At 37.0% G+C, this 27,025-nt stretch overlaps 1 protein-coding gene across 3 annotated transcripts in view; it reads left to right on the forward strand.

Annotated features, from left to right (window-relative positions):
• Positions 1–1,870: 1,870 nt before the first annotated feature.
• The window catches only part of RBBP8 (RB binding protein 8, endonuclease), a 35,359-nt gene continuing 10,204 nt past the window's right edge, over positions 1,871–27,025 (forward strand). The window contains exons 1-12 of one of the 3 annotated variants that reach the window (XM_071737304.1): positions 1,871–1,959; positions 6,051–6,273; positions 11,142–11,184; positions 14,740–14,835; positions 16,811–16,923; positions 18,644–18,719; positions 20,624–20,787; positions 22,129–22,230; positions 23,254–23,351; positions 23,948–24,075; positions 25,025–25,910; positions 25,996–26,122. In XM_071737304.1, coding sequence (XP_071593405.1) covers positions 6,162–6,273; positions 11,142–11,184; positions 14,740–14,835; positions 16,811–16,923; positions 18,644–18,719; positions 20,624–20,787; positions 22,129–22,230; positions 23,254–23,351; positions 23,948–24,075; positions 25,025–25,910; positions 25,996–26,122 — 1,945 coding nt within the window. In that variant the 5' untranslated portion in view covers positions 1,871–1,959; positions 6,051–6,161. Of the gene's footprint in view, positions 1,960–2,627; positions 2,714–2,742; positions 3,132–6,050; positions 6,274–11,141; positions 11,185–14,739; positions 14,836–16,810; positions 16,924–18,643; positions 18,720–20,623; positions 20,788–22,128; positions 22,231–23,253; positions 23,352–23,947; positions 24,076–25,024; positions 25,911–25,995; positions 26,123–27,025 lie in introns of those variants that run through there. The other 2 variants (XM_071737305.1, XM_071737303.1) reach the window with 2 other exon arrangements.

Genomic DNA, 27,025 nt, shown 5'->3' on the forward strand with positions numbered 1-27,025 from the left:
TTCATTTTGCCTGTGCTGCAACATTGCAATACTCTCACAAGAGAAATTCAGTCATTAGTTATTTGCTGGTCAACAGTCCAGCCATTAAGAAGGAAGGCGTTACCACTAAAGCACGATTGAAAATCAACAGTTTCAGATATTGTTAGGAGGATTAAACATTTCAGACCAACCAGGTCTAAAATTGGCTAGGATGTAATTAAGATTCCCTTTTTCCAGAGTTGTTCACGGGTAAGTATTCTGTCACCTAGTTTCGTGTGCCATATTTAGGGCTATTTCGAAATCTGGACACGAGCCATGACAGCAGAGAAAGTTCCGGATCTGTTCAAGCACAACAATTGTGAAGCATTTTTCCCACAGTTTTATTGTCTAGGTGTGTGTGTTTACTCTTATGGGATGAATGGGATGCAGTTCCAGTTAGGCTGCTCAGCTTAAGACATCCAGTGTAAGAGAACGTGGAATACCAGACTCTTCAGTAGTTTTCTAGTACATTTAATGAGGCAGGCATCTGTTCAGCTAATTGGTGGCCAACCACGTGATTATGGAATTGCATAAAATCAAATAAATCTTTAAGGGAGATAAAGGTAAAAGTTCAGGTGCTGGTCTTAATCCATTACCACATATTGTTGAGTAGGTAAGAATAGCACCATAGAAGACAATGGTTTTACATTGCTGTGAAGTTCAACGCGAGAGAACATGAGAAAAATTTTATCAGGAAACAAAATTAATGACATAATTATTTTCCAGAGTACTTCTTATAAATAGAAAGGCCTAGTTTATGGTAAAATACCTGAACAATCAGCAAGTGGGCTGCTCTATTGCTACTTATCAGATTTGTGTTTATATTTAAGACATCTGTTAAAAGAAACAGTCTGAGGAAACTATTACTTTCCTAGACCACAAACTAATTTTAGATTATAGAAGTTTCAAAAGTAGCATAAAAAGCTACCAGGAAGCATTATTTAAGAAGACTGGAGCCTCTATCATAACCCATTATGACCATTTCCTCCCTATAATGTAGCCAATTTTAGTTCTAACATACGTGTACTGATATGATAATGGATCAAACTTACAATGTAAGTAATCTGCTGCTGAGATACTGAACACTGAATTTATTTTATTCTAGTTGAAGAATAAGTGGTTAAGTATTGGTGGGGAATGGGCAGAATAGTTAACTGCAAGATTTTAAAAAATACTTTATAACTCAAGGTATATGTTTGATGGGAAACTAAGAGTATTTTCAACAAAGGCAAACAACAGATTTAAAGCCAGCTTAGTTATACGTCATCCTAGACTCCTGTCTGACAATACTTTAAAATACCTCAGAAATGTTAAAATAGTATTTCAGATCCAGTTTACGTAGTAGCTCATTATTTATGATACTTTCTGGAGAAGTAAAAAGAGTAGGATAGAACAGCTAAAAAATACTAAATATCCTTTATTTCATTCCCCTATTGATGATCTAGAAAGATGTGTTTGCAGCACAGGCCACTGCAAACTGATGACCACTGTGTCACCTAAACGTGCCACTAAGCTACCTCTGCAAGTGTTTCTGTACATACCAAAATTTTCCAGTGGGATCATGTGAATGCAGAAGAGTGAAAAGCTGTGTCTATTTCACTAATAAGAACTAGAAACTAAAAATCAAGATGTTCACCTCATGGCAGACAGCAGGGTTGGTCCCAGTGAATGAAAGAAAATTTATCTGTAACTCATGTAAAAAAATGACATTGGTAAAGATCTCAAAAGCGACACGGAAATTCTGCTGCTTTATGCTATACTAATTATATGAGTCAATCAGGTTTCATACTCACATAAAAGATCAAATATGCTCTAAACTGTTCTGTATGCCAAGATGACAAACTCATGGAATCTCTGAAGATCAAGAAGGTGGGGAAGCATTTGGAAATACATCCTGTGTGTGCACACCCCAGCAATGAGCTGTACAGTCCTGTGGAAAAGGTAAAGACCGGGAAGCATATCCTGATTATCAGACAGGCTCCTTCTGCCACAGGAGTATGCCTCGAGTATCTCTCACACCCCCTTTGCTTTTCCATAGTGTTTTACACCTCCTGCCATGCTTAATCCTGGCCACCCGCCAAGGCCTTGGCTCCTCGGTGCCCTTGGCTGCCATCTGGGGAGATACCAAGGGTCAGGCCAGACACAGGCAGAGGAAGAGAGAGCTGAGACAACACCCGTCAGAGGCAGTGTGAAATGGCGGGGACACTGCCAACCTCAGGGGCAGCCCTGAGGAGAGAGGAGAGGAGAGGAGAGGAGAGGAGAGGAGAGGAGAGGAGAGGAGAGGAGAGGAGAGGAGAGGAGAGGAGAGGAGAGGAGAGGAGAGGAGAGGAGAGGAGAGGAGAGGAGAGGAGAGGAGAGGAGAGGAGAGGAAGAGAGGGAGAAGGAGAAGAAGGAGAAGGAAAAGGAGAGGGGGAGAGGGAGAGAGGGAAAGAGGGAAAGAGGGAGAGAGGGAGGGAGGGAGGGAGGGAGGGAGGGGAGGAGGGGGAGAGAGGGAGAAGAGGGGGAGAGAGGGAGAGGAGGGGGAGAGAGGGAGAGGAGCCGACCCGGATCGCTGGACTCTCACAGCCCCGCTCTCGCGAGAGTAGGGCAGAAGCCTCGCGAGAGTCGCGAGCGAGCCCCGCCTCCTTCCTCCGCCGATCCCGGCGCTGTCTCCCGGCGATTCCTTTTTCGCGCCGTTTCGCGCGCAGCCAACCAGGTAACGGCGCGCGCGCGCGCTCTCTCCTCACCGGCACCGCCGCTGCCTGGTACCGGCAGCTTGCCCGCCTCTCCTCGCTCCTCCGGGGACGGGCACCGCGATAACTCCGCGTTGTGAGCGGGGCCTTACCCCTCCTCTCCTCCCACAACCTCCCCCGGATCCCGGTTCCGTTGGTTTTCCGCGGGGGCACGCTGCAAAGTTTGAGTTCTCCTTCCGCCGGGTAACCCCCGCCCCGCTCGGTCCGTTTCGGAGGCTTTGGCCGGCATGGCTGCCCAGTGGGGAGAAGGGGGCGTGCGGGACGTGCCTGACCCCTCCTCTGCCGTGCGGTGTCCTGGGCGTGACATGAGTCTGGCGGGAAGCTGGGAAGGCTGAGGCGCCGGTGCCTGCTTCCGTCTGGCCGGGATTTCTCAGAGCATCAGTGAGTTTTCTGTGCGGTGTTTGTGCAAAGGGAAAGGAAACCAAACACAACCTCCCTCCCCGACCCCCCTACAGCCAGCGCTGGGAAGTAGAGGAGAGCTGAGTTTGTAGGAGCAGCTGTGGGGGTGTTGTTGTTGTTTGGTAAGGGTTAAGACGCTTCTCTGCTTTCCAGAATCAGAAAAGTGAGTGTGTTCCTGTCAGATGAGTATAAAAGCAGATAAGCAGCTTCGGCGCTTTATCTGTGCTTTATTGGCGCTTTATCGGTGCTCACGAAGGGGTGTGTAAAAGGCAATCGTTTGTGTAGCTGTGCAAAGCCCTCAGGATGCCGGAGGGAGCTGGTGGTGGGGAGATGAGGAGGAATAGAAATGTTTAGGTTGTTCTGTGAAAGCTTCGGTCGGAAAGAGCAGCCCTTGCTCCCTGCCTGTGTACGGCAGCAGGATATTTGGGAGAAGGGCCCTCAGGACAGCTTTCTGCTCTTTCCCTGCCTGCATGTGTCTGTATACATCCAGCTCAGGTTTTACTTTTCCCCCTAAGGACTGGAAAGTCCTTTCTGAGGACTAGAGAATAAGAGAAGAAGATGGCATCACTGGACGCCCTCTACACCTGTGCAACTGCCCAGACCTGTCAAGGGCTCTAACTTGAACACTTGTTGGGGCCCCACTATTTGAAGGCAGGTTGAACACCTGTAGGAAGAAATGTATCATTATGAGATCTTGAAGCAGGTGCAGCTTGGGAGAACTCTCTTCTTTCCCTGTTTGTATTCAGTTGATGAACTTATAATTTGCAGAAACTCTGAGCAAGTTCTGTGAATTTTTTTCTTACAGTCATCTTTGAGGGAAAAAAAGAAAAGAATCAAAACAAAACCACTAGGAACAGTCTTTACTAGTTTTAGAGTCAGATGCCCTTTCTTGAAAAAGATTCCTCTGACATACTCGAATCTATGATGGTAAGAGCAAGTTTGTTGCTTGCACTGCCATAGCACTTGATGGAGAAAAAGATGATTCCTGAGATAACTGTAGTTAAAGACAGTCAAAGAAAAGACCTTCCTACTGTCATTAGGCAGCTGGTTCCACAAAGAAGCATTGTGAGATGTCTTAATGCAACTGCACACAAAGTGGAATGTTTCGGCTGCAAAGATGCAAGCAGATTACTCTTCAACTTCTGCTGAAGAATTATAGCTATTGCTAATTTGAAAAGGTGATTTTGGTTTCTCTTATGTCCTGCTGCTGTACACAGGCAGGGAGCAGAGCTGCTCTCAGACAGAGGTTTGCTCCCATCGTCCTGACTAACCCTTTCACAGAACAACCTAAACATTTCTATTTCCCTCCTCTTCCAACTGGCAGCTCCCTCCAGCATTGTAGCACGTTGCACAGTGACATAAATGATTGCCTTCCTATGTTTGCCTTCATCAGCACTGGCAGAGAGCACTGACAAACATTAAAAAGACATTAGCCAACTTGAAACCAAGTACTTAATTGAATGCTGAATCTTCTACAGACAAAGCATGGTAAAGCAAATGTGGAGCTACCTAATGGTTGCTGAGGGTTCTGTCAGCTCTGTTGTGTTTCAGTATCCTAATACTATAAAATACATACAGTCCAAGTGTTCTTGTGTTGTTGAGATTCATTCTTTGTTCCAGTTACTGTTATTTTTATTTCATTTGAAAGACATCCAGACTGAAAGAAAAGTGACTTGCTTGAGACTGTGCACAGAAATAAGAGAATGGAGACTGGAACTCAGGCCTCCAGGCCCTTTACAAGGTTACTGACCACTGGACTGAACAATCTGTCATGGTGAATCTAGGGGACCAGCTAAACCAGTATCTGTATTCAGATATTCTAAGTTGCTTGAAGGCTCTCAAGATAAGAAATATTGCTTCTTGTCTATCTGTAGACCTTATATCTTCTGAACTACAACTGTAATTTGTGCCTCAAGAATTTGAGAGCCAATTGCTCCTTCTTTTTGCCTACATAGACATTGTGATGTTGTTGCTTAGGTTGCTTCTTTAGGAATAGCATAAAATACCTCAGGTATATTTTTTGCTTATTGTAATGTGTGTGACACAGTAATAGAAATAGCTTTGTCCACAGGGTAATGACAAAGTCCTTGTTGTACAGTGTTGGTTTAACACTGCATGAAAATGGCAAAAACTTAGAATACCCAGGATCTCACATGGAAAGCTGAAGAACTGAGATTACATGAGTATTTCAATATTGGACACCCAGGGCCAATGGAATTAAATCTTACTTTGGCTCAGACCCAGTCCTGAGTACCACGCTTCAATGTAGTTTACCTGAGGTAAATCTTGCTAAGAAAATCTTCAAAACAAAGAAGGATTATGGGTAAGATTGTTCTGAGTGGTGTAGGCAGTCTGGCTACACTGACTAAATAGTTCTCTTCAGATACTGATGTTCTGGAGATTTCTAAATTTTGAGATTAATGTCAGGGAGAGTGAAACATTTCCATGTTGAATCATGAAGACTTCAAGGGGATGTGAGCTTTTCTTTGCACAGAGATGTCATTTGAAACCATGTTTATGTAAAGGTTATACATACACAAGTACACCTCTGACAAAGCTTTTGACAAATGTTTTTGCTGACAGCCAGATTTTGGAAGCTTAATTTACTTTTGGGAAACAGGAATTCTTTTTAACTGTAGCTTCACATAGGAATAGAGTAGAGACTACCAAGCATCTTAATCTATTTTAAGTTGGTAACTTTTTAAGGGGTGGTGTTGTTTAATTCTATTAGTTTATAATTACTTGTAGCAAAATACTTAGCACGTTCCACACTTTCAGGGTGACTGTCAGTATGTAAGTACAGTTTGACAAGGATAGGCAGTGAGCTTTGTATTCGATCCATGGCTGAAAGTTATACTCTGATAAATGCAAACATTAAGTGTTGTCCATCTGTCATTACAGGCATACACTTGTCTTCAAAAACTGCTTCATAACTATGTAATTTAAAACCTAAAGTGGGAGAGAGCCTGTTCTGCAAACACGTAAAAGAAATTGGGAGCAGAGAAAAGCAGGATGAATGCATCTGGAGGAGGCTGTGGGAGCCCTAGTTCTGCAGAACCTACAGGGGATTTCTTCAAGGAATTGTGGTCCAGACTGAAAGAATGTCATGATAAAGAAGTACAAGGTAAACTGTTAATGTTTGGGTGCACAGAAGGTTGTTATCACAGGAAAACTTTGAACAAGAATACTACTCCGTCTTCATGGAACTAAGTAGTTTTTTAGTTTTTTAGTTTTTAGAACTAAGTAGGTTTTTAATGTCTCTTATTATGTGGAAAGTTGGGCTGTACATTTACAAATGATCCTTACAGATTGACCACATAAACCTGACCTAACAGGTTTAGTTTTAAACTGTCAACAAGTAAAAATGATTTACCAAGTTAGTGAAGAAAAATTAACACAATGTTACATTAGATCTTTGTATATGTAAATGTTACTGAACCTTTAATAGACCATGATTCAAAGTTTCCAAATCAAGTCCTTCAACAGAATTTTTTTCTTCTTTCTTTCTCTTTGCCATTGGACTTAGTCACTTCTGATATTTTAAAATGGTTTACATTTTTCATTTCCCCTAACTTGTGCAAAACGCTACAGATTAATATTACTGAAGTGAAAAGTTTTTTTTTCACTTTTTAGTGTTCTAAATTTTCTCAACAGAGTTGTTTATTCTTATATTATAGTTTGTGATGTGATATTAATTTCACTATCAATTGACTTAGTGTCTGTTCATTTTTACTAGTGCAGGAAAGTAATAACACTCAAAGTAAAAACGAACTATTGCACTATATATATTCTTATTATAATATTGTTTTAAGAGTAGTTTTGATTAAATGTTTTGCTAAAAATCACAGAATGTCTGGGATTGGAAGGGATCTTAAAGATCATCCATATCCAACCATACTTCATACGAAGCTAAGGTTTTGTTCTGCTAGTCTTAAGTCACACAACCCATTCTTCTGAATGGAGTTAGCAGGGTGTTTGACTGAGTCTTCCAACAAGCATATCCTTATGCATGAGATGGTGTTTATATTGGGATGGAATAAAAGCAGGTGAGTTTTTGTGAGTTAAGAGCTTTAGTCGTGGAAGTAGATCTTGTAGCCGGACCATTCCAATGACCTTGGTCATTTTCCCCAGCCTCATAACAATTGCAGGCTGTCCATTTATGTCTAGTTATATCATCACTCCTTTATTTCAGAAACTGTAGGGGGTTGTTTTAGAAAGGATGGATGTCTCATACCTGCCACTGAAAGTCTTGACTCAACAATTTGCAACACTTGGGCTTGATACTTTGTGTTAGTAATTTAGAAAAAACAAACATCCAAACAAAAAAAACTTGCATCAGTTTGGCAAGTGAAAAGAAAGATGTACCAGATAGTAGCATTTTGTTACATTAAAAAAAATTTATGTGTAACCATATAAAATATAATTCATATGTTGTGTCCCAAAATACAAAAAATATCTTAATTATTTTTTATGACTTTTTCCTTTTAATTTTTGGGCTTTTTTTTTTGTTTTAAATTCTTGGTGGTTCTTTTCAGAGTGGGTATGATGTCAACTGCAGATAAATGCGGAAGTACTTGCAGACTGGGATCTGGCAGTCTATGGCATGTCTGAACAACAAAAACTGAACAAACAACAAGCTCTAATGTTGAGGATAATGCTAAGTGACCCCTTCTCTAGTTTCTTGGGATGTGCAGCACGTGACTTTAAAGTTTTGGTTTTCTTTATGCAAGTGAAGATAGTCTTTAAAATGCACGCTGGGTGTGGCCAGATAATTTTGCCACTAGGCAGTCTTTTTCATGCCTAGCCCTTTGTCAGTATGTCCTACACCGTGTTAGGTAAAATTAGGTCTTCCATGATAACATCAAAGACATGCCTGAAGGATAGTTAATTTTTTCAAAAGGTGGGGATCCTCCTATAGAAAATGGTACTGGAAGATATTTTAGAAACATCAAACACAGACTTGCCTGGACTTTGCTTGTTTCTGCAGTCTATAAATAAGAATTAAAATTGACTCATGAGTTTCCAATCTAAATGTCAGCAAAAAATTATTTAAAGATGGTGGAGGGTGGATTAAGGAAAAGTTAGTAGCTGGAGGAAAAGCTTTTTCAGTGTACGGTGCACATTGTACTGAAGACTGTAATGGTGGAATTCTTATTATTTATTACAAGTCCATAAAAAGTAGGTTTTATGACATGAGCTTGAAATGGTCAGGCTTATTATACATGTTATAATATTTATATATTTATAAAATATACACTAGAGAATACTTCAAACTCATACATGAATTTTTGTATTACTATATTGAAAAGGATGTATTCTTCCAACATGTTAGCTAAATAAAACCAGCTTCTTCTTCTTTTAATCTGATCCCTTGTAAAAAAAGTACAAATGTTCTGACAAAATAGTCCCATTTTCTCTCAAAGTCATTATGTGACAGTGGGTCAGACTCCTACAACCCAGTTTTCAAAGAAGTTGAGCATGGTCAATGTCAGTTGGCTTTTCACAGAATTCAGAAGTGCTCATCAACTCAGAATAATGGTCATGAAAACTATACTTACTTTTATTTCCTACCCATAGAATACATGGGTTTTTTGCACAGTTCTCACAAATCAGAAAGGAATTTAATAATGCAGTTTATGAAGTGACTAATTTCTGCAAGTCTTAATACTTGCATCTAGCTCAAAATAATTACATGGTTACTTGCTGATGAAATGCAAACTGTAGTCATAGATGTGGAGACAAGAATGAGGAAAGAAATCTCATTGCTAGATTGCTGTAGGAAAGGAAATCACTAGAAGCTCCTGAAAAGCACATAATTACAGAAAACAGGGCTGGAAGGGATCTTAGGAGGTCATCTAGTCCTACCTTTTAGTCCTTTACCTCTAGTCCTACCCTTAAGGTAGAATTAATGTTTGTGTCATTGCTGACAGAAGCTTGTCCAACCCGTTCAGAGAAAACTTCAGCAACAAAGATTCTGCAGTCTTTCCAGGCACTGTCGGTTTTAAGAAAGTGCATTTAAAGCATTTGAACATTCATCAGAACAGATGTCATTGTCATTAATACATTGCATTAATGACATTGTCATTAATTAAAGTATTACAGCTACATAGCCTAATCAAGTTGCAAGTTTCATGAGATAATGTTATGCTTTTAATTAGGCTGCCTCATGATAGTTTAAAGGAAGTCTTCATCACTTCAGTGGGGACAGTTAGAGTCATTCACTAACACACTGAAGAGCTTTGGGTAGTGTAGATTTATATAGTCTGTGGTTTGCCTGTTCCATAGAAACATTGTGGGGGAGGTAAAATTGAATGGTCAATGTACATAGTTCCACATATGCCTGTGTGCTCACTGAAGCACTAAGTGAGGAAATTTGGGAAAGAAAAAGAAAGTATGATTAAACCTTTCCAGTGCTCTGGAAAAGCAAAAGGAAGAGATTACACTCAATGCAGTAATTCAATGCTCTTGGGTAAATGCAAGAAACCGGTTTCCTGCCTTCTCATTGCAGTCATTTGAATTAAGAAAAAAAAGCAACCTTTAAGTAACTAGTTGGGTTCCTCCTGAATTCAGGTGAGAGGGGAGATAGTGTTACCTGTAGCACAGTACTGGGCCTTTTGAGCACTGCCTCTTCAGCTTGTGGCTCAGGTTGCCAATGTTACAATCCTAAATAGTTGCTGAACAGACTACCTGTTCATACAGGAGATGCATTGTTGTGCAGCTTCATTCCTTCCGATGGGTGTGGAGCAGCATTAAAGCACACTTTATAGGGGTTCTAATTGCAGATGCCTAATTGACTTGATGAGTAGCAACTACTTAAAAAAATAAACCCTCTTTCTATGCTGATCTGCATGATAGAACATAACATCTCACAGGTGCTGAACACTTAGAGGTAACAGAAATATTGCTATATTTACTAAGAACTTTTTTTTTTTATTATTTTTTTTAAATAATCTCTGTGCATTTTTCCCTCATGGTCTCACTGGCACCTGGTAGCAGTCTGGCATGGGGTCACTGAGGCTCTGGCTGGCCTGACTCCTACATTGTAAATGGCCTGAAGAGCAAACCTTCTCAAGAAAGTAGTTTTCCCCTTCGAGCTGTTCCCTGTTGAGTGTGCTAGGGGAGAGGAAAAAGAAATCTGTTTGCTCTTTTTACCCTACATTTTCTATAGCAGGATGTAGTATCAGCTGTTTTCATTTAAATTCAAAATTGTATGAAGTTTTCTTAAAAATGTTCTGGTTTCATAAGTCTATCCTGTTATCCTAAATGACCAAGAATTTTGCAAGAAAGCTCACAAGACACCTTGTGTTCAACTTGAAGTTGCTCAGAACTTTTTGTATTTAAAAGAAAATTTGGCACCAGAAAAGAATTGTTACAGTACTTTCTGATGCCATACAAAAATTTCTATTGAGTTGTACTTAGGAAAATGTCATGCTGTAGGAGTCTGGTTTTTCTGACCTTTATTTACAATAGGAGTGGCCAGCTTCTCCATGGCTAGTATCATATCAGTTTCCATAGCATTGCATCCCACTTGTCAAGATGTGCTGTACTTGATGTACCTTTATCCTCCTGCCCTATGCACATACACAAGCACCCAAAACCTTGCAAGATCAGCTGAGCTGCTGTCTGGCCCCTGAGCTGTCAGCTGGCTGCACCTGCTGAGAGCATTGGTTGTATTTGTGACTTACATAGATATAGTCATTGAAAATGTATTGACAGTGCTTGGTATTTATGTGTGATATTTTTGCAAAAGCATTTTTCTACCTGTTGAAGAGGGAATTTATATGTTTGTTTATGAAGTCACTATTTCTAGAGATCATATTAGCTGCATTTGTTTCCAAGATCCTGTAGAACATACCCAAGAAGTCCATTTTCTCTCTCTTTTGCATAAGAGACTGGCAAAACAAGAGTTAATTTATAATTTCTTTTTTTTTTGTTTTGTTTTTTTTTTAGTCAGAGTTTTATAACATATATTTTCTTCTTTCCACTTTTCAGGCTTACAGCTGAAAATATCTAAGTTGAAAAAGGAAAGATGCTTGTAAGTATTCATCCTAATGATCTCTTTTATTAAAAGAGAGTCTGAGTACCAGTAATGTGCTCTAATTCTTGTAAGATCAATTGAGGTTTCATGGATTCCTCCTTCAGATGTGTACAAATCTAGGCTCACTTTAATAATACAACAGAAATATTTGAAAGATATATGTAACTCTTACTAGGATGCATAACCAGAACACTTCTGAGTTTTTCTTATCTATGGTATTTCTAGGATGCCTATCAAGATGTTGACACTCCTAATATAAAAAATAATGAGGGAGATATTAAAAATTAAGGTAAAATCTGTGAAAGAGAAGTGACAAGACAACAAGCCAACTTTTTGTAGAGTTCTGTTTTTGCTAAATGTATGCCTTTGTACCTGGTGTTGTGCCTTTAAGTCAGCTTTCAGTCATTCAATAAAGATTCTGGTAATATCTTGCTATTTTTCACTCAATTCTTATTTTTTAAAACATATGAAACTTCTTCTGCAGTCATTATTTCTACTAATTTTTAGTTTTGTTAATCAGAAACAATTTGGGGAAAAAAATCAGAACTACAACATTTACATGTGCAGTCGAATCACAATATGTGTTTACAGTATTAATCAGCTTTTATTTTCCTTCTACTGATGAAAGCTGTGTTTAATTAAATGGTAAGGGATATGCTAATGTATTCTTTATTCAAAATTTTGACTTCAGGTTTAATTGTGCTCATGTTATGGTAATATTATATATGACCTTGCCTTGTGAGTTGCACTTTATAAAACACTGTGTAAGAGTATTTTCCACTTTGGAAAACAACATAGTTATATTAGATATGTTGAAGAAATTAGACTCTTCTTAAAATTAGCAAAAATACCCCATATTATATTCCCAGCATTGCCATTTGAAGTCACGGATACACAGTCATAGTTTTAAATTGCAGCCACAGTGCTCTCAAAGTGTAGATTGTCTTTTTCTCAGAATTTATGTGTCTATCATCTTCTAGTCAGATTTCTTATTAATTCCTATAAGGGGTTTTTTTGTTGTCTTTTTTCTTTTTTTAGCTACATTTTTCAAACTGTATAAGCAGGAAATATTTCTCCCTCAGTCTAGGAAAATATGGTCATCGTGTGTTGCAGGGGTTTTTGTACAATAGTAACTCAAGCAAATATCCAGCATTTTTCATAGATCTTGTCTAAAGTGTCCAATGTGATGAGATTTCTGGCTGGGAGGGAAGCAAAGGAGTCATTCCATAGGACAAAAATCCCTCTAGTGGAATCCATCTTTTTACTGTAACACGAAGTGTGTAAATACATCTTGTCATTCTGGCTTTTCTAGTATAATTTGATTGTACCACAGTACATACTTGCTGTTTACTTTTATTGTAACTTCTGTAATTATAGCTGTGTCTCACTTCATGGAAAACTTTTCTTGTTTCTTTTCACTAGGCATTTGGAATAAATTGCCTACAGTTGTGTAATATCTGTGTTGCTCTTTTTCCTAGATACCTTGTTCAATTTTGTTTATCCTGTGCTCAAACTTCCTCTGAGACTGTGTTTAGCTTATTTCAGCTAAATATCACCCATCTACTGGCATTGGATAACCCCAGTAGCACTTTGAGCCTGTGCAGTGTTGTGTTTTCTCCCTTTTCAGCTGCTTTCATACAGACCTCACCTGTGAATGCTGTAGATTTTACTCTTGTCCACCAGGTATTGCTCTCATGCTTGCTGAGGAGGTGCAATTCACCAAACCTGCAGCAGGGTTTCCAGTCAGGACTGACTCTGTGGCTGACTATTTGGAGCCATGTTTTATCCTTAGAGGCTACACTTACTTTCTTTGAAAAAAATAAGTTTATCATCTTGTTATTTCTTATGTATAATTAGTAAATTAAGTAGTTAATTCGTTTTTAAATCTAAAAGGATGAAATTATCTTTTGTGGTTGTTGCTAATGTCGTGTATCATGAGTTGCTTCCACCTTCTGAAATCTTAAATTGATTAGTTAATTTTCTAGATCATAAATATTATCAGTGATGTGACTGGACACATAAAGAATGGTTTAATTATTGTCTGTTGGAATCTTTCTACAATTACCACATTGTAGATACAGTACTCTTGCATAGGAGGTCTTGTTCTCTTCAGTGCATCTGAATACCTGAGGTTTAGTGTTTCAGACTTGGTATCCAGCTGACAATGAGTGCCTTATTTTGTACCCCACTCCAGCATTGGAGCTAATGACTTGTAAATACTGGGTTAGAGACCATTCATTATGCAGAGTGCCTTCATAAATGTCATGTTTATCTCAGGTGCACTGGAATCCTAAAAAAATAGAATGATTTGAAGGTAGCTTGAGACAAAATTTAAATATTTTATATTATAGGCTTTCTGAGGCCTTCTGTAAGTTACATAAACAAACAAACCATAAACATCAGGAAGTTACAGGCTGCTTTTGTCAGATTTCAAATTCTGCCTGGCTCTACCTAGTGAATGAACTTGGGTTACAGAACTTGAGCACACTGCCCTCCCAAAGTACAAGTCTTAAATGGTCCCTCATGTTGTTTGCTTAAATTTCAGAATCAATAAAATATGTCTGTGATTGTACACTGCAGAAGCTTCCAGCTATCTAATTGATTTTATGTCCCATGACTGTTAATTTGCTGTATTACTCTAATGCCAGCAATATGAAAATGTGTTTGACTAATGCATCTTAAAGGGATAGTGCTAATTTAAAAGTATGTCTGTGTAAAAGAATTGAATCAAGAACAAGTGAGCAAATATGTCCTGCTATGTGTGTGCTTAGCAGCCTTTTGTGACTCAGTGTCATGGCTTCCTCAAATAATCCATTTCAAGCACACAGAAATCAAACACCTGCTTCCATGGGATATGCAAAGGATTCCATGGTAAAAAGAAGAGCTGGGAATGAATTTTCAGAAATTAGTCTTTGTCTTGTTATATCAATTTAGCTGCTTAGCTTTTATTGAAAGTTAATTTCATTGTAGAAAAAAAATTGTGTGCTTGTTGCTTATATCTTTGCAGCTTGAAGAGGTGTTGTGATCTGATAATAAAAGTGAAGAGAGCTAGAACCATGAAGTTAATATTACTGCTTTTCCTTGTCTCTTTTGAGCAGGAAATGTTCTTTGTTGATTAAATAGCCTTGGCAACACCAAAATGACTTGATTGTGAAAGACCCCCAATTAGGTTCCCAACAGCTCAGCTACACAATAAGATGAGAGAATCCCTTGAGCTTGTGTTCCCTGAAATTGTTGCTTGAGTACTATTAGCTTTTATGCCTTTACTGTCATCAACTCTAATTTTTGTCCTGAGCAAAAATCAGATTTATCAACAGAAGCTCAACAGCAGTATGAATTAGAAACTATCTTGCTCCTTTCCTAACTCAGACATTTCTAAATTACCATTCATCAGAAACACTTGCTTCGGTTGTTTTCAGCTTAATATTTGTGCTGATGATAATCACATTTCCCAAGAATATGAAAGAAACATGCCAGAGGGAAATATGTTTCAAAAAACTAATAGCTGTGATTTAAAGCTAGAACTAATTTTTTTTTTCTTTTTGATTTTAGGGATGCAGAGAGGCTCGAAGAGTTTTATACCAAGAACCAACAGCTCAGGGAACAGCAAAAAGCTCTTCATGACACTATCAAGGTTTTAGAAGACAGGTGAAATAATGTCTTTTGGTTTTGTTTTGTTGTGTTTTGATCATCTTACAGAGGAGCTCAGGATACTTTGCAAGTTGGTTTTGTTTGGTTGTTTTTTTGTTTGGTTTTTTTTTTAGCAAATGAGTCCTTTTCTAATACAATCCAAATAGTGCATTTTAAAGAAAAGTGCAGAACTTGGATTCTTCTGATTGAATTTTTTTGTTATTTTTGAAGTTTTTAGCTCGCTTTCATCAGTTAAGATAAATAGAAGTTAAACAGATCAGCTTGAGAGACAAACAGCCATTTTAAAGCACATGCTTTTCTATTAATTTTTGTAGAAGTAAACTTGATGTCAATTGAGATGTTATACAAGCAGAAAACTCAGGCACAAACTTTATAATACACTTTGAAACTCATTAAATAATTCCCTAGGAAATATTTCAGCTCTGGGAGGGGATATCTCTTTTACCAGATGTCTATTTTTCCTGAATTTTATCACTGGTTCTGTCTTTTACCTTCTTTTGGACTTTAAAATTTTGATTGCCTTTTAACCCATTCTGCCTTTCCCTTATCCCTGCTTAATTTGCTGTAGCAAAACAAAACCAATAGACATGAAATTACAGTGCATTTTTTTCATCTTTTAAAAATTATATCTTTTTGGGGAAGCATGCGTTAAATTTGGTGCTCATAGGCTCTCAGACAATTTCTGTAAACTGGAGAACATGACATAATAAATTTTCCCTCACTCCTGTGCTACCTCAGGTTTTAGAGCTGTGATTCTCAAATTTTGCTTTCAACTCTGATTGCCTGCATTAGGAATTGTAACCATGCAGGTAATAAATTTTCACACCACATAGGTAGAGAGACACTTGCAGAGTGTATGGACTATCCTAATCCCTTAGCTGATGAAGTACTTGCATTGCAGAAAACAAAAATAATATTTAAAGTGGTTAAATATAAGGAGATTATAATGTTATGTTTATTACAGTCAGATAAGCTAATATGAAGAGGCATTTCAGTATTTTACTCTTTCTATAATTCCATGATTTTTAAATACACATAAACCAAGATAGCTTGTGCTTCCAATATTCAACTGTGGTGTTGGAAACTTAGATGTTTTGTTTGGGTGCTTGTTGGTTTGGTTTTTTTTTTAATAAATATGTAATGTGATAGCAGCAACAATGAAGAACTCTCAACCAATTGGTCTCTTATTTAGCAGGCAAAATAGAGAGTGATTTTCACTCTGGTAGTGCTGTTAGCTTTTTGTTATATAGCAGAAATAAATATACTTCAGTTACCACCTGGGAAATGAACACATATTTCATTGCATGAGTGAATGTGTCAAGTATTGAGGAGTGATTGAAACAAGTCCTTTTCCAGTAGTGCATCTGCTTTAAAAAGCTAATATAAAACATCAGAAGCTGTGAAGGCCATGCCCCACATGGACTTTTGGATCCATTTCCAAGTATTGTGTTTAGGTAAAGATAAAGGATTTCACATTTTTTTCTGGTATTTGTTAGAGAGTGAACTGAGTATTTGTCCTATTTTATTATTTTGCTTAATGATAGTGATATATCCTTCTTAGCTGAAGTAGTAAATTTACTGAAATTATTTGGTATTTGTATTTGCTAGAATGATCTTATAATGAATGTTAATTTATATCTGAGATTACTCTTAATATGATACTTCACAAGTGCTTTCAGTGCAAAGGTGTAACATGCTCCACTGTCATAAAGTAATGTGTGTTGCTTTAGGAGTATCCAGTACCTACCTATCCAATCATTAGCACATGTAGTATTAGATTGTTCAGAAATCTCAAAATACTGCTATGGCAACGTTTAAAACCACAGGACTTTGTGGTGTTATGCAGGGTTGTCAGGAAGTTTCTGGTTTTCATTGCTCAAAAAGCAAGTTAAGTGTGGTTATCAGCTTCAAGTATGGCAATATTTTCCTAACCAAGGGCCTTTTTTCTCTGATTTTTTTTTTTTTTTTGTAGATTAAGAGCAGGATTATGTGATCGCTGTGCTGTGACTGAAGAACATATGAGAAAGAAGCAGCAAGAATTCGAAAATATCCGGCAGCAGAATCTTAAGCTAATTACTGAGCTTAGTGAGTTTTATCCACAAGTCTGAATACAAAACATACCGTTTTCTAAACTAGTGCATCATGAATTCCTGTAACTTGATGTAACTTATCTGCAGTGTGTTTAGTAAGACCTAATTCAGTCAGGGAATACTTAATTCTACAGTCTTAAAATATGTAACATGCTAATTACTAGTCATTTGACTCACCATCTTTGATTGAAGTGCTGATATTGAAAGTGTGTGGAAAATCTTACAGTAGATAAAATATCTGCTATGTTTATTCCTATGCCTAAAGCATAGAATTATTGAATGCCAGTTTTCCTAAGGAAACTCTGACTTAAAAACTGATGATCACAAAGTAGCAATTTCAAGCACAAGTTCCCTGGGTCCAGCTTGTGTCAACCTGTAGCCGGTCTTAGATTTTTAACTTGAGGAACCCATAACCTTTACCTAACCTTCTGAAGACACGAAAGAATTGTTTCATGCCAGGCAGCTTGTAGCCAGCTCTTTTTGAAATCAGGAAGTTGTACATAGAGGACAGGGAAAAATAAAGTGACATGAAGGACTTGAAGTGACATAATGTGACGTAAGGAAACACATAACAAATATCTTTGTTAAAAGAGTTTGGAAAGACAGATTATATAAAATGCTAAAAAATACAAGATAGGATTTAAAGTTCATGGTATCATTGCCATTAACTAATTATTTTGTGTCATTTAGTTGTCTTGCTTAAGAACAAGCAGATATTCAGTGAGATTTAAATTATGGGGAATGACAGACAGAAAGTAGGTTTTCAGTGCTTAAGTGATAGAAATACTTCATTATGTATTATTTATAAAATACATCAACTTTTCAAGGGCTTTTAATATTGGATATTGATATTAAAACAAATATGAATTCTTGAGTGTAATGATTAACAACAAACAGGATACAACCAATCTTTAAATTACTGAGCCTTAAAAATCAAGGTAAGATCTGTTAGGTACAAATCTCCTTGAATGCTATCTGACAGAAGAGTAGTCTTCCATGGGCTTGATTTGAGATCTATATGACAATTAATGTATTTTGTGCAACCAACAAAAAAAGTTAGTCAAGAATAATCCAGAGGTAAAACATACAATGGAAAAAAAAAAAAGAGAAAGTAAAAATTAAAGTGAACAAAAAGATGGGAACTGTCACCACATTAGCTTGAGACAGCATGGAGAAAAGGCTGCAGGCGATGTGATAAGCTTGTTTGAAGTATGGGCAGATTGAGTTGAAAATTAAGAAAATTAAAAAAAAAAAAAGACAAAATATTAAACAATTTTTTAAAAAATGTTAGGGTTTTTTTTCCCCATTCTCTAATCAGCTGGTCGCTTGGGTGGCCGAAGCCAAATTCTACTTACTTTATACCTCATAGGCTGCCTTTGACCTAAGGAAGCAGTTTTGTCCTTGGAGCTGGGTGAGCAATTCATTCATCTTTACAGCACAGTTGTATGTGCATGGACAACACTGGTTAATGACTGTGTGGAACAGATATTTTGATCCAGTAATTGTGATACCTTTGCCTTTTCTAACACATCATTTTACAATCTTTTTAATGACTAGCTTGCAAATTAATTCCAGTAACCCATAGAGGGTGTATGGTATTATGTTTTAGGATTTATTCTGTTTCTTAAAGGAACTGACAAAATTAGATATGATGCAGTGTTAACATGTATGCATTGATTTTTGTTTTTTTTTCTTTTTTTTTTTATAAATTGCAGTGAATGAAAAAAACAACTTACAGGATGAAAATAAGAAGATAACTGAACAGTTCCAGCAGTTACAGAAGGAGTTGGAGTAAGTTCAAGATATCCAGTCTTCATTCCTCAGTAGCAGTGCCTGGGAATATAAATATCAGATTTTGAGTCTTTAAAATTTGAGTTTCCTCTTTTTTAATAGATGTGTCACTATATAGATATAGCCACTATATATAGCCACTATAACAACATAAATCTAGCACCTTTGTATTGTGCAGAACTTGTGCTTTTTTAACTGTATGCATCAGAACAAGAGAGACCGATTTGTTACAGAAATTTCACTTCATGATTGTTCAAGATTATTCTGGTTACAGCACATAGCAAAAGCCTTACATCTCACTCTTTTATTCTTATTCACTCTTTATCAGTTATTTTCTCCTAGGTTAGGACTTCAGAAAATTAGTTTCTAGAAGCTATTCGGAAAGTTCAAGGATCTTGCAATAATTTTGAAAAATAAATTTATTCTAATTTTACAATTAAAAAAAAACAGACCACAAAAAAGGCAGCATAGTAAATTTCAAAAGAAAACTATAAAAATAATGAGCTACAAATTGACTGTCAAATTGTAATCTGTTATAGTAGCCAGAATGTGCTCAAATATGGTGCACTTTGCAAGGCAGAGGCAGTATTTATTTCTTCTACAGCTGTAGTCCAACATCATCTGAAACTCATCTCAGTTTTGCCTATCTATGAACAAAGTTCATGAATAGGGAGGAATGGGACAGGACTTAAATTTGCAAAGTAAATGGGTGAATACATTGTTTTACTGTTTGAGTTGTTTCTATTTTAATGGATGGTCTAGTTTTCCAGTTATGGTGCTTTCTTTGTAAATGTGCAAAAGAAGAATTACAAAAGTCACACTATAGGATTTATCAAGACTTCACACTAAGTGTTCAAAGTTATTTAGTCATGGTAAAAAACATAGCTCCAAAAATGTTTATTGTCTCAAGCTAGGACACTTTCTACTTTTCTTCATCATGTTTTTAACTAAGTTTGGATAAAGTCTTGTGGTTCATTTTACTGCAAGCAGAAATACATCCATATTTCCTCTTCTTCCTGGAGATCAAAGCCATACATCCTTCTCTTTATATTAGGAAATTATTTTTGGCCCATGTTTTCTCCTGAGAGTCATAAGGAAAAGTGCTACAGCAGAAAAATGACCAAGCAGATTGAGTTAGATTTCCTTGTGATTTTCTTTTGCTGCATCAAAGTGTATTTAAGTTGGAAGATCTGAAATGAATGCTCTTTTTTGTTATTTTCTTGTTATGTCTAGATAGTTTTCTGAGAGAAAGGACATAGTTGTTAATTTTTACATGTAAGTCTGCAACATGCTGTTAGAGCTGGCGGTGTGATAGAAAATAAACTTTGTTACTCATGTTAAGTTTTACATTTCTTGCTTTACCTGGTTTACACCACTTTTTATGCTTCTCTCTGAAGACCTTTGTGAGGTGAATACGAGGCATCATCCAACGGTCTGGAGAGTGGTTGTTTTTATTGTAGTATAGTTAATTACCATTTAAAATTGTCTAAAACCAGTATCCTTGGGGTATGCAGGGACTTCCATACAGGTAGAGAGAGACTCAGAGCATCCATTTCAGCATTCTTTCATTGAAGTAGCACATGCTGCAGAGGACAAGGTAGAAACTCTACAGTCCATAGTTTTTCCTAGGGAAGAATTCTGCCTTCAGACTGATGATGACTTCAGATGTGAAGAGCTAGGGTTGTGTGCCATTTCCAGGATTCATGGAGCAACTGAATTTTTTTGTTAGATGTGACTAAAAACTGGGTTCTAGCATTACTTTTTTACACTGAGATGTTATTGAGATGGCTGGATTTTCTGAATTGTTGCTTTCTTGAACCAAATGATTGTCCTGCTTTCTGAAATGAAATCTCTTCATCTTGCTGACTTGGGGGTTTTATTTGACCACTTAATTTGGCCTCCAGGGAGAGAAAACAACAAGCAGTGGAATTAGGAGTCATTCCAGATTCTCCAGTTATGGTTTCTTCATTCTCTCTGGTTAATCGGATGAGAAGAAAAAAAGAGAATAAGCATATCCGATACACGGAACATACACACCCAGACTTGGAACTTGCAGAAAGCAACAGTGGTAAGAGTATTGTGTGTTTTTAAAAATTAATTTTAAAATGTAGCTGAAAGACTGAAGAAAAAATACCATATATAAATATGCTTGCAAAGGGTGAAAACTCAAAGTCTTGTGGGTTTTTTGGTTTGGCTTTTTTCCTTTTGTGCTATGATACACAAGTCAGGGGAAAATAGCTTTAACTGTTTTATTAGTGATATGTTCAAAGCTTATCTCAGCCTCCTACTCTTCTTCACTCAGAAACTCATGCAAATAGAACCGTTTTCCAACCAGTTTCTCCCCTGTAGCGCTGGGATTTAACTCATGCGTACAGCCATGTCACCACCTAGTGGCGAGTAAAATAAATGCTCTGTGACCTTCCGCAATGATTACAATTAAAGCAATGTTACTGGCACTGACAAATACCTTGTCCTAGCAGCTGTTTGCATTTTGGTGTGTGTGTTTAAGTCCAGAAGCATTGTGCACACTTCATTTCTAAGGTTAATTCTGTAATGTCATAGAAAGAGCTCTAATGTATTTTAACTGTAAAAAATATTTTTGTGAAATAAGGGACTCCGCATTTGTGTTTTAATGATACACAGGAAATATGATAAACAGTTCAGGTCTTAGTGTCTTCAATTATCTTGTGGAATAAAAAAGTTATAATAACATGATTACATCTAAACATAAGTCTTGACTAAAAGCTTCTTTAGAAGAACAAAAATAGCACAGCTATGGGGAGAAGAGGGTGGGTTGGTTATTTACACCCTTTATTTTGTGTCTAATTTCAGTGGTGTAAATAGTTTCTCCTTTCTAAACATATCTACCCTCTCCGTTTTATAAATAAAAAATATCACTACTAAATTAAATCAAATTAAATTTTTAGGAAATGCTGTATATACCTATCACAGTTAATGGCTATGAAAAGCTGTTGGTGCTGAGACAGGAAGGACAACATGACAAAAAGTTCATCATGATTAAAATGTCAGACTTTTTACCTTCTCATTACCTTAGCTGCTGCAGAAAATTATTCCCTTGGATGGATTATTCTTTTTGTTGCCATATTAAGAGGTCAAAGATTGATTTAATACATACTTCTTATGTGGTTAGTATAGAAAGTGATGTAATTATGGATCAGTATTAGGCTCCTGTTTGTGAAAGAAGGCATTTATATGAAAAGTTTGTAACTAGTTTGTCATAGTGATACCTCAGAATAAAAATAATCGGATGTGCTTAGGCTACTGGGTCTCCTGATATATCAAAATTCAAGTGCTTTTAGAATCAGAATCATTGTCAGTATCTATAGAAAATTATCACAAGAGGATACCTAATTTCACTATGTCAAAATGTTTTTACATCTTCTCCTAGAATCTGGAAAAATTCCTCTTTTTTCCACACAAGTGAACAGTCACCATGGAGAAGAGATACTAGTGGCAGATACTTGTGATCCACAACTGTCCCCTATACCAAGTAAGTGTATTAATAGATTTAGTTCTAATTCTCTTCAAAATAGGGCAAAAATGTTGTAAAACTGAGGGTTCATCAGCAACCAGAGTCTCATCTCTTTAAACATAGGATCCTGAAAAAGGATATTAAGGTTAATCACAGAATGGCTGCTGAAATGCCTATCTTGTAATGCCTGTCTGTATACCACTAGACACAGAATCTAGTGTGTCATAGCATCAGGGCTTAGATTGAAGAAATAAAAAGAAGCTCAGTGCAGATCTTACTGCAGAAATCTGATATTTTAGGCAACTTAACCAGTTGTCCTACATCTGACTTTTCAGCTATACAGGAGATAAAAATATTTTGAGTATTGCACTTCTGTCTGACATGAATATGAAACATTTAGAAATCCTTCTCTTAATTATTCCTGTGTTTGAAATTGTAAATTGGTGCAATTCTTTTAAGTCTTAAGTTCTTCAGTTCTTTGACAGGAACTTTCTGTGTCCCCGATTTTTTTTTCTGTGAAGTATTTAACTATAAATCACTGTGAGAATCAGCATTTTGGAATTAATCACTCAGGGCAGGTTTGTCATTGTTGTAGTCAATGACTTTCCCATCATATTACCTTGCCTCTGTTTAGAAAACTAAGTAATATTAAAACTCTGAAAGAAGGGAAGCCTCTCTTTAATAATTATGTGTCTTCTAGGAAGTATGCAACACAAGCATTTTACTTTTAAATATATACATTATAACTTTTTCTATATGCTTTTCTCAGCCTATTCGTGTCCTGGCCTGCTAGTTTTGAAAAGCAACTTTTTCCACTGACTTGTCTTTGTTTTTTAATTTTGGAGATGTGTATTCAAATTGGAAGCATATTTTTTGTGATAATACAGCAGTTTGTTCTCATTTTTTTCCCCCCCCATCTTTTATTTCTGTAATTGCCAGTTTTAATTTGTGAACTTTTTAATAACTTTACCATCTGTGTGAGAGTAGTAAGATACTGTAATGTATATGGAACTTACTGTGACTGTCTTTATTCTTGTAAAGATCAATCAAGGATGGGAGGCTATCCTGTTCCAAAGCCAACTTTTAACTTGGCTGCAGTCGTAGCAGAAACAATTGGACTTGCTGTTCAAGAGGAATCTGTAAGTGGTATTCCCACATTTGTTACATAGTCAGCCTTTTGTGCCAGTTGCTTTCAAAAAGTGTTTTTCTCTTTTGCATTAAAATTCTGACTTTTAATAAGTTCACTTTGATTTACTTTTGCTTACTCAGTACAGAGTTGCTGTAGTGAGGAGAGATCCAACTACTTATCTGTCTAGGGGTTGGGGAGGAGTGCAGTTCCTCCTGTATATACAACTTTCAAGTTTGACTGAGTGGACTGAATCCTTGGGTCCCTTTGTACAGTGTGTACAAGTCAAAGACCCCAAAAAGATAATTTGGTGATGACCTAGGTGACATTATTTGGTGGTTTTGCTTGGTAACTACTGTGAAAATTATAGTTTGCAGGCTAATCTTTGTGTGTGTGTATTTCAGTGATGATTTTTTTAAATTTTTTTGAGTTTTCTTTGAAGTTGGCCAAAATTTCATCTCTTTTGTAACTTGTTATTTTTCTGAGTTGTGAATGGTTCAGTTTGAATGTTTTTTCACAATATTTATGTGCAAACCTAGCATACTTCTAATTTTTAAATTCAAATAGATTTTCACACTTACTTCTTTGTTTTCCTTCACCACTTCCAAGGAGTCCCAGATTGTACTGAGTCCTCCCCACACTAACACAGGTATGAGCCAGACCCCAGAGAGCATGCAGTCTGAAGGCTCAAGAAAGCATCCAGCTTCTGAATCAAGAAATGATGACAACAATTTAGGGTGTGTTTCCACTTGGTTTTATTAATAATGTTTTAAACAGACTTATGTGATGTTCTGGTTTTAGTAGAATTTAAACCTTACAGCAGTTTGCTTTAAAGGTACAGATATGGAAGTAAATATTTTCAGATTATAATATATATACATATGTATTATACAGGCTTCTTTCAAGTAAATCACATTAGAAACAAAGGAACTGGTAAAATGCAAAACTGTGGATTTTTCATTCTGGTTAAGCTTTCTATTTACAGAGTCCCTCTCTCACTGACGTTTTGTTATTGCAAGATTTTCTGAGGGTATGGGGTCTGGAGCTGGAGTAGGAAAATGATCATAAAACTTTTTTTGCTGAACAGATGTCACACCAGTTGACTGTTGCCTTTCCTATTCCCCTTAGGATGTTGTGGTCTGAACTGAATTTATTTTAGCCCCTATTTGTCATATTAAATGTAAGTTTTACTGATGACAAGTAAAAGCCAGAGTAGCCAAAAGAAGCTTGCACATTTTTCCTTCACTTGCAGAAGCTTTGAGAATCTGGTATTGTGGTTTTAAGATCTATACAAGAACCTAGATAGACTGCTTTTGTAACCAGTCACACTTTCTTCCATTTCACTGCATTCAGAGTCCAGGATCCTTTGGTAGAAAAGATCCCTGGGTAGGCCTCACGTTCTCTTCGTGGTTCTGAGTTGGATGAGGAGTGGAATTTCACAACGTACTAAAATGAAGGACAAGGGCTCTGGGTTTTTTTGCCTTTTACAGCTCTAAGCTCAACAATGCTTACTCCTACACCAAACATTTCCCTCTTCTTTTTCCTTCTGTTTGCAATTAATACTAGCAGCTCTGACAAATCTGAAGTAGATCATTGATGGGAAATTTATAATTATAGTGTATCTTTCTCCCTCCTCCCAGCCCCCTGTGTACTCCAGAAAAACATCTCATCTCTCATTGTGTTCAGTCTTTCAGATCCATGTCAGAACACTCCACCACATGTTGACTGGGATTCTCAGGTAGCCTCTCCTGTTTTTGGAGCTTCTAGCAGTGTGAAGAACAACTCAAGTATAAGTCATACCCCTTGTATTTCAGATTCAGGATTCAAGCCTAATCTCAAAACCAACCTCTTCAACAATCCATCCAGTTCCAGATCTCATAACAGTAGATCAAAATCTGAAGATGTTGCTTTTGTTGCACCAATGAATCTTGGAACAGAAATCAAGTCAGTTATCAGCCAGACCTCTATCAGTAGGCAAATGGTTGTGAAAAAGAACACTAATGAGGCTGTAGCTTGTGTTGGAAACATCTGCACAGCTAAAAATGAGGTGATCAAGAGCGATTTCCTTTTCATACACCAGAAGCAGCTAGAAGGCAGGTGTGCTAAGAGAAAGAAAGCTGAAGCTGAGCATGCTATTACCTGTGAAAAAACATCCTTCAACAAAGAGAACTCCCTACCCATCCGACCAGATGTTCAGCATATTAATGGGGATAGCACAGCTGATAAGCCCTTGGATCTGTCTGATCGCTTCTCTGGATTTCGTTGTCAAGAGAAAAAAGAAGGAAGTGAGGAGGCCTGCAAAAATAGACTGAAACAGGTGACTCTGCATGACATATTTTCACAGCTAGGGAAGCCCATTCCTGAAGGTTCATCGTCCATTCAAAATGCCAACAATGAAAGCTGTTTGTTTGGCAGAGATTTACAAGAGGAATCTTATCTACAAGAAGCAATGCTGGAAAAAACATTCCCTGATAAGAAAATCCAGATCCAAATGAAAGAAGAAATTCCTCCCTTCAAAATCGTACCACTGCCAATTTCTGGAGAGACAGAGCAACTTTTTGATGATGTGAAGGTATGCTTTTCTGACTTTCTTTTCTTCTCCCTTGAAATACTGTATTTAAATTTTGAGAAATAGTAAAATTGCAATATGTTGTTAGGTTGCCAGTGGCCACGTACCAAATAGAAAGAAAATAAAAACGGGACATGGAGAATCTGAACCAGCATCTGTACTTCAACCAAACCCTTGTAGACTATCAAAAAATAAAGAACAGCAAAATGAGCAAGGTAACTTGATGAAAATGTTCTTTTTATTGCCTCTTGTTCCTACTGCCTGTGCTATGGTTGACTACAATTTTTCATACCTTATTTTCTCCCACTTTAATCACTTTTTTTATTGTTCTTCTAAGTCTGTCTCATTTTATTCAAGACTTCTCAAGATTACCCCTCACATTTTCAATCTGTATCTTCCTGGCATTCTTTTTGCCACTGTATAATAAATATAACATTGGCACTCAGCTATAAACTCAACAGGTTAGGAATCTTTTTTTAGCATTGTCATTTACTGCAGTGTGTGAATAGCAGATGCTGAAATAAAATGACAGTAAGTTGGACTTTATATAGATGCTTGTAAAATGCACCTAGGTGTAAGAATAAGTCATTTTCTTAATATTTTTCATAATTGCTGATGATCTGCTAGAGGTATTTGTACCTTTAGTGATAATGAACTGCTGAGAAATACTTTTCCTAGAAGTTGTTTCTTCTTTTCTAGTAAGCGATCCCAGTTTAAAAGCTTATTTTTTGAATTGGGATTGTAGAATCACTGCTGCTGTATTCCTTAGTTGAGCTGTTACCCTACATACTTTATTTAGGAATACTTGCATTATGAGTTTTTAAAAAAAATCTTTCAGTTATTGGTATGGCCAAGTAGCTTGGAATCTAAACTTCTACTTCACAGATAAATCAAGAGCCTTATCTGGAACAATGACCTGGCCTTTGTATTCTTACTGATCTAATGTTTTCTATACACTAATAATGCTACCCCATTTACACAGTACAAAGATTTTACCTGCAAGACTCTTTTATTTCTTTCATACCTCATATAAACACAAAGGAGTAGTGTGCTTCCTGAATATGACAAAATTTTTTAAGATCTAATTATTCAGACATAATATTTACACCAAGAAAACA

Source organism: Heliangelus exortis, chromosome 2 (assembly GCF_036169615.1).
Source record: "Heliangelus exortis chromosome 2, bHelExo1.hap1, whole genome shotgun sequence".
NCBI lineage: Eukaryota > Metazoa > Chordata > Aves > Apodiformes > Trochilidae > Heliangelus > Heliangelus exortis.